The sequence below is a fragment of the Natrix helvetica genome (genome assembly GCF_964273705.1).
Source record: "Natrix helvetica genome assembly, chromosome: 3".
NCBI classification, from domain to species: Eukaryota; Metazoa; Chordata; class Lepidosauria; order Squamata; family Natricidae; genus Natrix; species Natrix helvetica.
The window spans coordinates 34,768,857-34,782,112 of NC_138549.1; the positions used below are offsets into that span (position 1 = coordinate 34,768,857).

General features: G+C 36.2%; 1 protein-coding gene across 1 annotated transcript; it reads left to right on the forward strand.

Annotated features, from left to right (window-relative positions):
• Positions 1-1,396: 1,396 nt before the first annotated feature.
• Positions 1,397-12,125, forward strand: MFSD9 (major facilitator superfamily domain containing 9). Its single transcript, XM_081947630.1, has 6 exons — positions 1,397-1,670; positions 3,655-3,742; positions 5,462-5,505; positions 7,241-7,370; positions 10,668-10,877; positions 11,297-12,125. The coding sequence occupies exons 1-6, from the start codon at positions 1,509-1,511 to the stop codon at positions 12,085-12,087; spliced, it is 1,425 nt and encodes a 474-aa protein (XP_081803756.1). The 5' UTR covers positions 1,397-1,508; the 3' UTR covers positions 12,088-12,125.
• Positions 12,126-13,256: the final 1,131 nt, after the last annotated feature.

Consider the following 13,256-nt stretch of genomic DNA (forward strand, 5'->3'; position numbering starts at 1 on the left):
CCAGATCATTTCACTAAGATGCCGTAGGGGTCAAGATGTGGGGTTAATTATACTTTCCTGTTAGTCTGATGTTGAGCAACTGAACGTTAACATTCCTGCCCATATTTGAGTTTTTATTTCTTTCAACCTATCCTTTCATATTTTAAATTTTATGTCATATAGTATGCCTTATGTTAACTGTGATGCTTCTGACACAAATAAACAAACCCTATCTTGAAAGCAGAACTTTTGAGTTATGTTTTAAAGCAGGATCATATCCTAAAGAAAGCACAGCAACTTAGGAAATATCTATGATCTGTATGATTTTGACTACAATTTTGAGATGAGCTTCTGGTTAGGGGCGGGGGAAGCAGGGCACTCCAGGAGACTCTATGGCAAGGGGGAGGTTTTCCGGTCAGCTTCACAATTGATAGGGCTTTTGGTTAGGACAGGTAGAGGAAAAAGATGCCATGCTAGGAGGAGACTCTATGGTGGGGAAACCGGACTTCCGGTCAGCTCCAGAATTGAACGGGGGGCTTCCGGTTAGGACCTTTGTGGCTCTTTGAGTGTTTAAGGTTGCCGACCCTGGCCTAAGACAACCTCATCCCTAAATAGCAACCAGAAATCCAGAGGCTGATACTTTATTCAAGTATGCACTGAGACTGCTTTAGTCCCATGCTTTTATCAGGTGTTTACATTCCATTGAAACAAATGGCATTGAAATATGGACTCTGCTTGTAAACAAAGGTCCCATCCCACTGAATTTAAATCTTCTGCAGGTAATCCTTGACGTATGACCACGTTGCTAAGTGAAACATTTGTTAAGCGAATTTTGCCCCATTTTATTCTCTTTCATGCCACAGTAAATCACCGCAGTTATTAAGTTAGTACCTAGGTTGTTAAATGAATCTGGCTTCCCCATTTGCTTGTAAGAAGGTCACAAAACATGAACCCATGATCCCAGGGACACTGCAACCATCATACATGAGTCGGTTGTTGAATTTTGATCACGTGACTATGGGGATGCTGCAAGACTGTGTGAAAAAACGGTCATAAATCACTTTTGTCAGTGCCGTTGTTACTTCCAACGATCACTAAACGGAACTGTTGTAAATTGAGGACAACCTGTAATACTAATTCCACCTGAAGGACTTCCTTCCTTTTGAAAACCTGAATGGGCACCGTGCATGCCATTCTCTCTCCTTGCAAAATGCCTTGAAGAGGCAATTCAAGACCTCGAGAAACAATGCTTTTAATGATATCTAGACCCCAGAAGGGCACAAGGTAGCCAAGACCTGCGCAACCCAAGACGGCGCCGGGCGAAAGAAAACGGTCACTTTCCTTGTTGCTGTTGTTGCGACTGCACTGCCCGCCTCGCCCCGCCCCACGTCCCCGTCATCTGCCTACGCGGCGAAGCTGGCCCGCGGCTGCCTTTCGCTTCTCCCCCGCCTCGGTCGCCCCGTTGTCCACCTGCTCAGGGCGTACCGGGCTGCGGCGGGGTTTTCTTTCCCCCCTTCGCCCCGCGACGCATGGAGAATGGGGGCGGCGGGAACGACCCGCTTAGCCCTTTCCTGGAGGAGGTGGAAAGGCCCCAGGCGGTGGCGGTGGCGGCGTCGTTGTCGTCGTTATTCCGAGGCAGGGCTGTTTGGCCCAACCGATTCTTGCTGTGTCTGTACGCGGTTGGCTTTCTGGTGAGCTGGCGAGGCTGCGCGGTTATCGCAGCGGCTTGTAAAGCTCGGCCGTAGCCCGTGGGGCCGCCAGGTCCGGAGCCGGCAGCAGCTTCTTCCTGTCACTCGGCCTTTGCCTTGGGGCGACTTTTTCACGCATTCATCCCTGAAGGGTGGCGGAGCTTTCCACTCTGCATGTGCTCAGAGGCAGCCTGCAGTCCTCTGGATCCAAGTCTTGGCGTTGGAAGAAAAGCAAATTTCCGAAAGGAGCAGATTGATGGAGGATTTGGGGGTGGGGGTCGGGGAGGAGAGTCGTTTGACAATTGGAAGTTAGGTCGCATGCTTGTTTTTTTCCTGCAGAGAAAATAAGTCATGAAAGGTTTCTTTGCTGGCATATTTTCATTGATGAGGACGCAGCCTTTCTCATGTTTACCTGGATCTATTTTTAAGTGGTGGTCGATATGCAGATATGAGGCACAGTTTACTCATATGTTTATTATTTTTTTTATGCCAGTCATCTCACCTGCAAGAGAAACTATTGCTGAATTCAGTAATTTCTGATTCGCCATCCAATGAATACTGCATATAAATAGGAATGCCACATGACCTGGTCCTCAGAAAGCATTTTCATTTTGGTCACTATTTATTCATTTGCCTTCATTTTTATACTACCCACCCAGTCAGCTCTTGAGTATCTTACTTGAATAAAGCCTCCATAATATCCAGAGACTTTCCATCTCTAAATACTAATTAACCAGCTGTCCTGCTTGGAAAGTATACTGTTGTTTAAAGGAGTGTTGGTTTACTTGGACATACTTTTAAGTGGTTTTCAATCATGATAACTGAGTGTATGGCAAAAATAATATCTAACATCCCCGTTTTGCTTTCCAAAATTTCCCCAAACTCCCAAATTGTATTCTAATACATTTTCCATTCTTCTACACTGAAAAAACCCCCCACATTTTTTCTCTGTCATGCTGCCATGCTTTCAATTGTCAACTAAAATAAAAACTGTTTAGGATTACTAGTATATAGTTTACTCTGAGTCAAAAAAAAAAGGGTTGGCAACACAAAACTTAGATTCAGATTAATTTTATGATATATTGTGGGTTAAAACACTGAAGGCTAAATGTGCCACAGACTGAAAATTATGGCAGCATTGAATATGGAGTAAATCAACAATAGGAAATTGAAAGGAATGTGCATGTAATCACCAGAGAATCATAGCTCTTGCTATGTGGTTCACACTTCTGAGAGCTGCAATCATTTATTTTGCCTTATTCCACATGAAACTAGTTTGTACTCAACTAGCATCATTCTGGAGCATTTTAATCAGAAAAATATCTTCTCTGTCACTGTCTTCTACAGTGTCTTTTATTTGATAATGAGAATAATGAATCTAGAATTCAAGCCTTAAGATGTCTTCTACAAATGATCAGTAGCAAATGCCTCAAATCTATGGCTGATTTTTGCATTGTGCCTTTAATTTTTTTGCATTGTAACCTCTTACATGGTTTAGTTTTCAGTTACTAGTTACAACTTTTCTACTTGTACCTACTCGGGTAGAATAATGCTAGTGGATATGCACCGCATGGCTAAGGAAGGTAACTGAATGCATGTGTAGTAATGCAAACTATTATAACATGCTGATTATGATTTGGTAGGATTAGTGTATGCAGTTTTCAGAAAGGCTCATGAAGACATTATAATTTTATAGTCAATACAACAACCCAATAATCTTTAGCAACCAAGATTGAAAATTTAAGTCTGGAAATATTTCTGAAATTGATTTTTTGAAAAGAAATTTTAAAAAAAAGCATCATAGGCAAATATTACTACTTTCTGTGGAATACTATAGAAAAGACAAATCCTTGTCTTTCTATTCAGGAATGATTGTTACACAGTAGTGATAAAATACAATTAAAATGCCTATCAATGATTGTTATTAGCAAATGTTAATATTCTACATTTAATTTTTTTTAAAAAAATCTTTGTTGTCTATTTTCAGGATTTCTTTGGTGTCAGTATGGTTGTCCCCTTGTTAAACCTTCATGTCAAATCTTTAGGAGTGAGTTCAACAATTGCAGGAGTGGTAGGTAAGCAGGCCATTTCTCATAGCGATTAGAAGCAAGTCATTTTTCAGGATAAGGCTCTTGGTGGCATAGTATGTTTATTGTTGTAACTTACTATTATCTTGTATTTTATAACAAGGTATGTAATTACCTGTGGTTACAACAATAACTCAATAATCTTGAGGAAAACCTTTCTTTTAAAAAAAAGGTTACATGGGATATAATTTAGCAAGCGTTACCTATGTAGAACCTTACTTTTTTCACCAAATTAAATTCAGTGGTGAAAAGAGTAAGGTTCTACATTTAGGCAAGAAAAACCAAATGCACAGGTACAGTATAGGTGGTACCTGGCTCAATAGTAGTAACTATGAGAGGGATCTCGGAGTCCTAGTGGACAACCATTTAAATATGAGCCAGCAGTGTGCAGCAGCTGCCAAAAAAGCCAACACAGTTCTAGGCTGCATCAACAGAGGGATAGAATCAAGATCACGTGAAGTGTTAATACCACTCTCTAATGCCTTGGAATATTGCATCCAGCTTTGGTTGCCACAATATAAAGAAGATGTTGAGAATCTCGAAAGAGTGCAGAAAACAGCAACAAAGATGATTAGGGGAATGAAGGCTAAAACATATAAAGAATGGTTGCTGGAATTGGGTATGTCTAGTTTAATGAAAAGAAGGACTAGGGATGACATGATATAGCAGTCTTCCAATATCCAAGGGGTTGCCACAAAAAAGAGGGAGTCAACCTTTTCTCCAAAGCATCTGAGGGCAGGACAATGGATGGAAACTTATCAAGGAAAGAAGCAATTAGAACTAAGGAGAAATTTCCTGGCAGTTAGAACAATTTATCAGTGGAACAACTTGCCCCCAGAAGTTGTGAATACTCCAACACTGGAAGTTTTTAAGAAGAGATTGTACAACCATTTGTCTGAAATGGTATAGGATTTCCCACCTGATGAGGAGGTTGGACTACTCTGTCATTCTGTTATTTCATAAATTAATATCAGAGCTTCCTCATTTGACTGAAAATTATCAGGGACTACTGATGTGTGAAATATACAATTATTATAACTGACTTTTCAGTTGTAATAGATATCTCTTTGTAGGGAGGTAACCACCTGTTCCATGACATCATGCTGGTCATGTTTTGGGGCAGTGCTGGCTCAATGGCCTTGAAACCAAGGTGAGCAACGCCCCCTATTGCCAGGAGTTGGCAATGACTACTGGAGTAAAAACTCTACTTTTTACTCAGGGAAGACACTTGGACAACCAACTTTGTTGGGAGGCACTTAGACACTAAATGATTTGAATGTTTGATATCCTTTAGCACAAATTGCTAGACAGAGTGGTTTTCCCAGTTTTAATGGTCACATTATATCTTTTTTTCAGCAGAAACAGTACAAACCAAGTGTCTTTATCTACATTTAAAAGATCATAAAAGTTCATAAAATCAAAACTTTCACAATAGTAGACCCGTCTCAGTCTGCAGCAATGATTTGGCATGTTTTCTGCCATTAAAAAAAACATGGTATTTCCTCGTGAGTTATACATGCCATATCTTTATTCTTCCTTTCACATAAAGTTATTGAATCATTTGTTTGTTCAAAAAAATTGGTTTTAAGAAATGTATCTGACCAAAAGTATTACCAATTATGTGAAGAATAATTTGCTTTCTTCTTACTGAAAATCTATTGCAGAATAATCATCTGTATATTTTTATTTCACTATTTTTTCTTCTAGGATCTTTATATGGAATACTCCAACTCTTTTCCAGCACCTTAGTGGTAGGTTTATATTTTTAATTCATAAATAACTACTGGGTTTTTTTTCAAAGATTTGGAATAGGATGATGCTGTAAAGAGAATGTTGTGTTTAAAATAAATTCCTGTTTATCCCTGCAGTAAACTGGGTTTGTCTCTCAGACCTTTCTGTTAAAAATATTTGTATAGCTTTATTTTACCTTAAATATATTTTATAGTTTTGAAACTGAAAGCATTGATTTAAAAAACATGACACTTTAAAAACAGGCAAATCCAAGCCAACTTTGTGTATTGTCATGCTGCTGTTGGATAAATTACCCCAAATGTGGTTGAACTAATCTTACTTCTAAGATTTTAAAGCTATTTCACTGGCAATATTGCAAGTAGCTGCACTTGACCAAGCTTGTATGTCCTTAAACATCAAATAACAATGGCTATTAGTCCTTGGAAAGAGATCAACTGTGAATATCAGAGCTGGTACCTAGAAGATACAAAAATACCTTTTATAAAGTTATTTAACTTCAAATCCAACCCAATCATCTTTATTATGGTTGTAAATCAACATAAGAAAGATGAAATACAAACTATTTTAAAGCTAAAAAATTATCCTCTGCATCATGGATATTTATATAGTATTGGTGAAAGTCAAGAAAACTATAGAGATCTATCCATGGGATCATAAGAAATTGAGTCAGTTTAAGGAAACTTTATTTCTATTAAATAATACTATGTAATTACTGCAAGTACTTACTGTCTCTCATTGTTTTGTCCCAGCCTTTCTGTAAGCCAATAATTAGCTTTTTTAAAGTACACATATACTTCACCCCAAAACAACAATTATATAACAAAAATTGTTCATCCCTACAGCACAATCTAATTTTCTATAGTCATAGCCGTATCTACTGCTTCTATATCTGTAATGTATAAGAGTTGAAGAGGCTAACCCCATATCTAAAGTATACCTACTATCTCCTGCAGTTCCTCTAAATGAGTCTCTTTTTTATCTTTCCATATTTGTCTCCATTCTGCAAAAAAGTGTTACATATACAATTCTCTATGGCAACTGCAAAAGAAGCAGCCTCAACCACATGTGTGTGCTAGTTTCACAGTAACAGAATTTTGGCTTTCATTAAATGGGTCCTTGTATCTATTTGTACAATGCCGTAAATAAAATTTTGCCCTAATTATGACCTACCTGTAATTTACTTTGTTAAGCAACAAGGTATTTATTTATTTACTTAATTATTTACTTACTTACTCACTCACTCACTCACTCATTCTGTAAAATCAGTGTGGCAAAATGACTAAAGTGGAGTAGAATGGGCAAACTCATATACAGGTCTAACTCTGGCAAGAAAATTCATTTATTGATTTTGGATCAGTCATTCTTTCATTCCAATCTATCCTACAGGACTGATGTTTGATGAGTAAAATGAAGAGTAATTCACAGGTCCCAAAGAAGAGATGGGAAAAAGAAGCTTTATGAAGGACAATATACTATTAGTAAATACTATTAGAAATTTACAAATGATAGATATCACATATTTAGATGTTAGTTATTGGGAAAATATGGGTAAAGATATAAATAAACAAATTAGTAAAATCCAGAATTAGACAAGTCAGAGGAATTTAAATTAATTATAAGGAGCTTATTATTTATTTCATTGAATCTTCTACCAACATCTAAATTTGAATACCATCCTTGCATGATTAATAAACAGATATGCTGATCTCAAAACATTTATGTTTTCTTATCCAGGGATCTTGGAGCGATCTAGTTGGAAGACCCCATTGCCTACTTGTATGCATCCTCTTCAGTTCATTAGGTTATTTTGTGCTTAGCATATCCACCAATGTGTTTTTATTTGCCATTGCTCGAACCTTTGTGGGTAAGTTTCTATTTCTCTATTCATATCCAACTTTAGTTCATTAGATAAAGGGTCTGATGAATCAGATTGTCATTTTAATTCAGAGAAACTAACTATTAATTGATTATATGCTATCAGGCAGGGGTGAAATTCAGCAGGTTCTGGAGAACCAGCAAATACCACCTCTGGCTGGCCCCAGAGTGGGGTGGGAATGGAGATTTTGCAATATCCTTCCCCCAGGAGTGAGAAGGGAATGGGGATTTTGCAGTATCCTTCCCCTGGAGTGGGGTGGGAATGGAGATTTTGCAGTATCCTTCCCCTGCCATGCCCACCAAGCCACGCCCACAGAACCGGTAGTAAAAAAAATTGAATTTCACCACTGCTATCAGGTCTACTCTTAGCAGGTATATAGATAGTAACAGAGAAAGGGAAAGTTTTACCTGGTCTTCCAGGTCTTCCGACAGTATACCCATCATCAGATGAGCTGAGTCCATCTACCTTGCTGCTAGTCATCATTTTTCTTACTTTCTGTTGTCTCATTGTATTATAAGAGGTAAGCAATGTGTTACATTAACTGGGACAGTGGTATTTATACATCATTAACTAGTATTAACTAGCAGTATGATGATTTGGATGACTTAAATCTTTAAATATAAGGTAAAAATGAATATTAAGGTTTCTGAAATGTTAATGAGCATATGGTTATTTAAGTTTACCCATAAAGCTGAATGTGCTATTGCAATATGAATTAAATAATTTTGTATATAGTAATATTTATGTCTTAAGTTTAATATTTAATACTAAACTTTCCAGTGTAATTATTATTTTTGTTGTCTACAAATATTGAAAAATAGAAAAACAATGCAGAAGGAAAAAATATAAGTTGCTTGAAAAAGTAGATAGGTATTTGGTTTCTAATTTCCCTTCTTTATAATTTGATCGATTTGCAGTATTTATAAATATTTATATGCTTTTAGAAACAATATTGTTAATGATGTATATTGAACCACATTGTTAATAATGTATATTTGCCTTGCATGACATATAGCACCTATAAGGAACCATTCTTGCTTTAATTGTCCTTTTCTTTCACCTTTCCAAGTGTCTAAAAAGCTAGATCTTCACATAGTATGTCTGAAGTAAAATCATTTGAATGTGGTCATTTGTTAAATGATTCATTTGTTTGTTTTCTTGACTGCCCGTGGTATTCTCAAGAGACTCCCAACACCAAAATTCATTAGTGTTAATCCTCCTCCTTTTCTGCTTCTTCAAAGTCCAACTTTCGCTTTTGTAGAATGCTATAGGGAATAAGAATGCTGGCATGATTCTGATATTTATAGGTGTAAACAGAGTATCTTTTCCAAGGTCCTCGTTACTATTCTACGAAGTTCTAGTCTGTGAAATATTTCTTGACTTCTTATTTTATTTATCAAATTTATATGCCACCAATTTCAGTTTCAAGTAGTTCCATGTATTAGACACGATTGATCTAAGTTTAAGTATTATTTATATTATTTTCCAAAAAGAAAGGATGCTATATTTCCTCCATGCGTATTAATGAAGCTTAACTTACATACTGTATGTTCTGGATTTTTTTAAACAACAGATAAAATAATTGTTCTATTTATTTAATAGGATATTAAACATCCTGATTACTACCTTCCTGCTTTTCACAAAAGTAAAAGATTTCCAGTTGGTTTACAATAAAGAAGAAAAGTAATTTATTTCAGCCTAGTAAAATATTTCAGAAATGAATCATTCAGTAGAATTAATTGTTGATGAGTTTGGGAAAGGCTATAGTCTATTCTGACTTCATGTCACCCAAAGTGTTGGTCATGTAAATACTCCCAAAAAATCTTCCTCATGCTAGTGGTGTTGTTTTCCTGATATTTAGCATGATTTTCTATAGAGTTTCTATAATTTTATGTTATTTTTTTTATTTACCCTTGATCAAGTCAACTTTTTATTTATGTATTTGCATTGGTTCTAACAGTCTTTATTTCAACAAGTTGCTGTCATAAGCTTGAAAGTCCATTCAAACTTTCTTCCTCCCAGCTCAAAAACTTCTTGAAAAATTTACAAATCCTGTTTTGTAAACCCATTAATAAGTCTTTATACAGATTATTTTTCATTCCTGGGTTTATAGTTTGTATTTCTACTTTAATTGTATTTTCTGTGTATTAATGCACAATTGCTTTATTTTCCAGTGTTTCTAAATCAGCTGGAACTAAATGTCTTCTTTCTGTTTGTCTGTAAATTTTTCCACATTATTTTCTATTTCATTTTTACTTCTCCCTTAGGATCTTCTTCAAAAAATACATTAGTGAATAATTATTGCTGTCAGTTTGACTATATGTTTCTCCACTTAAAATTAAACTGACAGCAATAAGTTGTTGCTTGAAAGACCACTTTTTAAATAATTGTAAATCCAAATGTATATATAAAGTGAGGCAGACAAAACCAGTGTCTTTAAACACTCTGCTGCAGTTAAGAGCTTGATGGCTTTCCTTATCTCCCAGCACTTGCAAATCAACCACTGTCCTGCAATCTCCCTTTGAGAAGCAGTCATCTGGAGCATTTGTAGGTGATCTCTCACCCTCTAATTATGTGGAAAGGATCTGTTAAACCAGGCTTATCACCAGTACTTTGGTCTTTGTTGACATGTCTTTGCACTTCTGGAGATACCTCGGTTTCGGATTACTCAGAAGTTCAAGAATAAGACTATTTATGACTAGTAATACAGGTTCTGCTAGCATCAGATATATAATTATCATGTATGCCTTGTTGCTTGTCTAGATAAGTAGGATAATGTTATTTGCTCATTTTTTGCTTGTAGATAGTTAACAGGATATAAGATTAGCTACTCTTTTCACTACTGATTTTTTCTGTTATGAGAACTGTGCATACTTACCACCAGCATCATAAAAAAGTATGACTTTTTTGCCACAAATTAATGCCATATTTTTTATAAACATTTAATAAAAATTATTTGATTTACAAATTGCTGACAACTATTTGATGGAACGTTTAAATAGCATCATTTTGTTCTCTGTTTTGCTTTTATTTACAAATCAGGTAGTTCTCTGCTTACAACCATTTGTTTAATGACCATTCGAAATGACAAAAGCACTGAAAAAATGACTTACAACCATTTTTTTTACACTTACGACCGTTGCAGTATCCCCATACTCACACGAGCAAAGTTTGGGCGCCTAAATTTGGGCAACTGTGTTACTAACTTAACAATTGCAGTGATTCACTTAACAAGTTGAGTTATTCAATTTTTGCTTCTTCACTTGCCTTTTTTGTTAATTTCAGGTATTTTCAAGCATACACATTCCGTTTCCAAAGTACTCATTTCTGACATGGTTCCTAAGAAGGAGCGCCTCTTAGTAATTGGATATTTCAATGCTATTTCGAACTTTGGTTTCATTTTGGGACCAGTTGTTGGAGGCTATCTTACGGAGCTGGAAGGTGGCTTTTACCTCACTGCATTCATCTGTGCTTCCATCTTTGTCTTGAATGCTGGTATGTGATTTGATTTATGCTCATATTTTATACTTGAATCACCAGTTGGGCAAGAATTATATTTCTGGGAGCATACTTCTTCCCTGATTTGACTTTATCTTTTATATTGTTTCATAAATGTTGACTATTGCAATTGCAAATAACCTATCAATTACACGCCCCTCCTTATCCAATTGCAAAAAAAGGGGGGGGGACAGGATATTAATCAGATATATAAATATGATGAAGTTATACTGCTGATCTATGAAAACTATTTGACTATCTTGAGAAAAGAGCTGCTTAGTTCAAAGCTATGCCATTGCATTAATTATTTTTTCACAATTGGCGTACCTAATGTGCAACCATATAAAATGACTAATGATCATCAGGTTATGTCAAGAGAACATGTAATAAAGTGTCATGGTCAAATTTCTTTGCAGTTGTTTTTTGGATGTTGCTACGGTATGCAAAAAAGATGCACAGTCGTGAATGGGCCATTCTGAACAAAGCCCGAAGTTTTATGTCAGAAGAAGTAAAGCACGGCCTTCAGACTACAACTTCAGCTTACAAAACCGTGTCATCTGCTCATCCTAGGAACTCCTCTTGCATTCAGATTACATCTGTGCTGAAGAGGCTTGGCAGTGTGGCAAATTCTAATCTGTGGGATGTTTTTTTGGTACGGCTCCTGATGTCTATTGCGGTTATGCTCTATCATAGCAATTTTGTCTTGGGCCTTGAAGAAAGGTTTGGAATGAAGCCCAAACTTACTGGCTACATAATTAGCTATAGTAGCACACTTGGAGTAGCTGCTGGCTTTCTCCTTGGACCTATCACTAAATATTATAAGCACAATACTTTTGCTATGTTATTACACTCTACTCTTCTTACCTGCCTGTTTATGTTTCTGTATTCTGTATCAGAAAGTCTTTGGACAATCATTTTGTCTTGTACATTTTTAGCATTTTCAACCACTGTGGGACGTACATGTATTACAGAACTTGAACTAATGCTGGGTGGGGATCAGGCCAGTGGTATGCTCATTGGTGTTGGTCAGTCTGTTTCAGCTGTGGGTCGCATACTTTCCCCTCTTCTCTCAGGTGTTGTGCAGGAATATAGTCCACGTGGCCCACCAATTTTTGGATGCCTGTTGGGGATTTTAGCAATGCTCATCATGGTCTTTAATAGGTCACGATATTCTGTCAGAAGAACCATGAAATTTAAAAGTATGTAATGACTTATTTACATTGCTTTTCTAAAAAAAAAAATTTCTCAAAAGAACAGTCTTCAACGTAGGAAAAATAGAAAATTATAAAACAGAGCAATAACATTTTAACTCAAATTGAAATCGTTTAAACAAAAAAGAGGAACCCATCTTTCCAGCTTCCTCGTATTTACGTAGAATTTGGACCAGGTTTTGATGCAATGCCATATTTCAAACCTTTTATTAAATGTTCCTTTAAACATCAGTGAAGAAAATGGAAGAAGAACTGCCATTCCAGCAGATATTCATTCTCACTGAAGAAAGGCTTTGAAGAGATGTAATTTGCTTAATGGCAAATTGGTTGTTGAGTTGAATCCCCAAAGGATGACCTTGTATTAAAAAATAGCATTCGTTTCTCAATCAGAAACCTAGATTCTGTTCAAATTCTTCTAAAATGAGTATTGAAACTGAAAACTCTTTTTGATCATTCAGTAATCAAAATTTTACCAAGTGAATCGAGCTCCTTTTAAAAGTACATATTTAAGTCGTCACAGTTCTGTTTGCATACAGTCTCTTTCCTTTTCTTCATATCAGAGATCAGCTGCTTCAAATGAAACGTTTGTTTAATCAAGTCCCTCACAGTTTGAATACGAGCTGCTATTTATTTAATACAAATGTGACATTGACAAAGACTGGCAAAAGTGTTCACTGATGAACACAACTTACCAACTCCATGTTATAGCCTTCAGTGTAACAACTAATATATTTCTTTGCAATTGGAGAAAGGCACAGCTTGTATTCAGTATTGTAGGTCAGAATAATACAACCCTGTTTTAGTATTTGGAGGAGAGGAGTATGATTTTGCATAAGGAAATGTTACACTTACTAAAGAGAATTTACTTTACATTCAAACATTTATGAACAGTATGTTTAGATCTATCTAGCTGATTAAAAGAAAAAAAGGGAAATATACATGCTTACCATGAAATTCTGATTTTTCTATCATCAGCCTTACTCTTTGAAGTGTTTTTCAACTTTTGCATTGAACACTCTTCACCCCTGTGTTTTTCAGTTTAAAATGTGTCGATTTCTATTCTAAGAATTACTCAGTCAGCAGGTTGAGAAACACTATTTTAGAACAACAGAAGAGGGACATGTGCCTAAATTTTAAGTAAAGAAGTGCTAAGAGGATACAAAAT

Bases quoted from the DNA above. Each gene is read 5' to 3' on its own strand.
- MFSD9 (XM_081947630.1), top strand. From the start codon at position 1,509: ATGGAGAATGGGGGCGGCGGGAACGACCCGCTTAGCCCTTTCCTGGAG. The intron at 7,371-10,667 runs GTAAGTTTCTAT...TGTTAATTTCAG, and splicing joins CATTGCTCGAACCTTTGTGG to GTATTTTCAAGCATACACAT. The intron at 10,878-11,296 runs GTATGTGATTTG...ATTTCTTTGCAG, and splicing joins CATCTTTGTCTTGAATGCTG to TTGTTTTTTGGATGTTGCTA.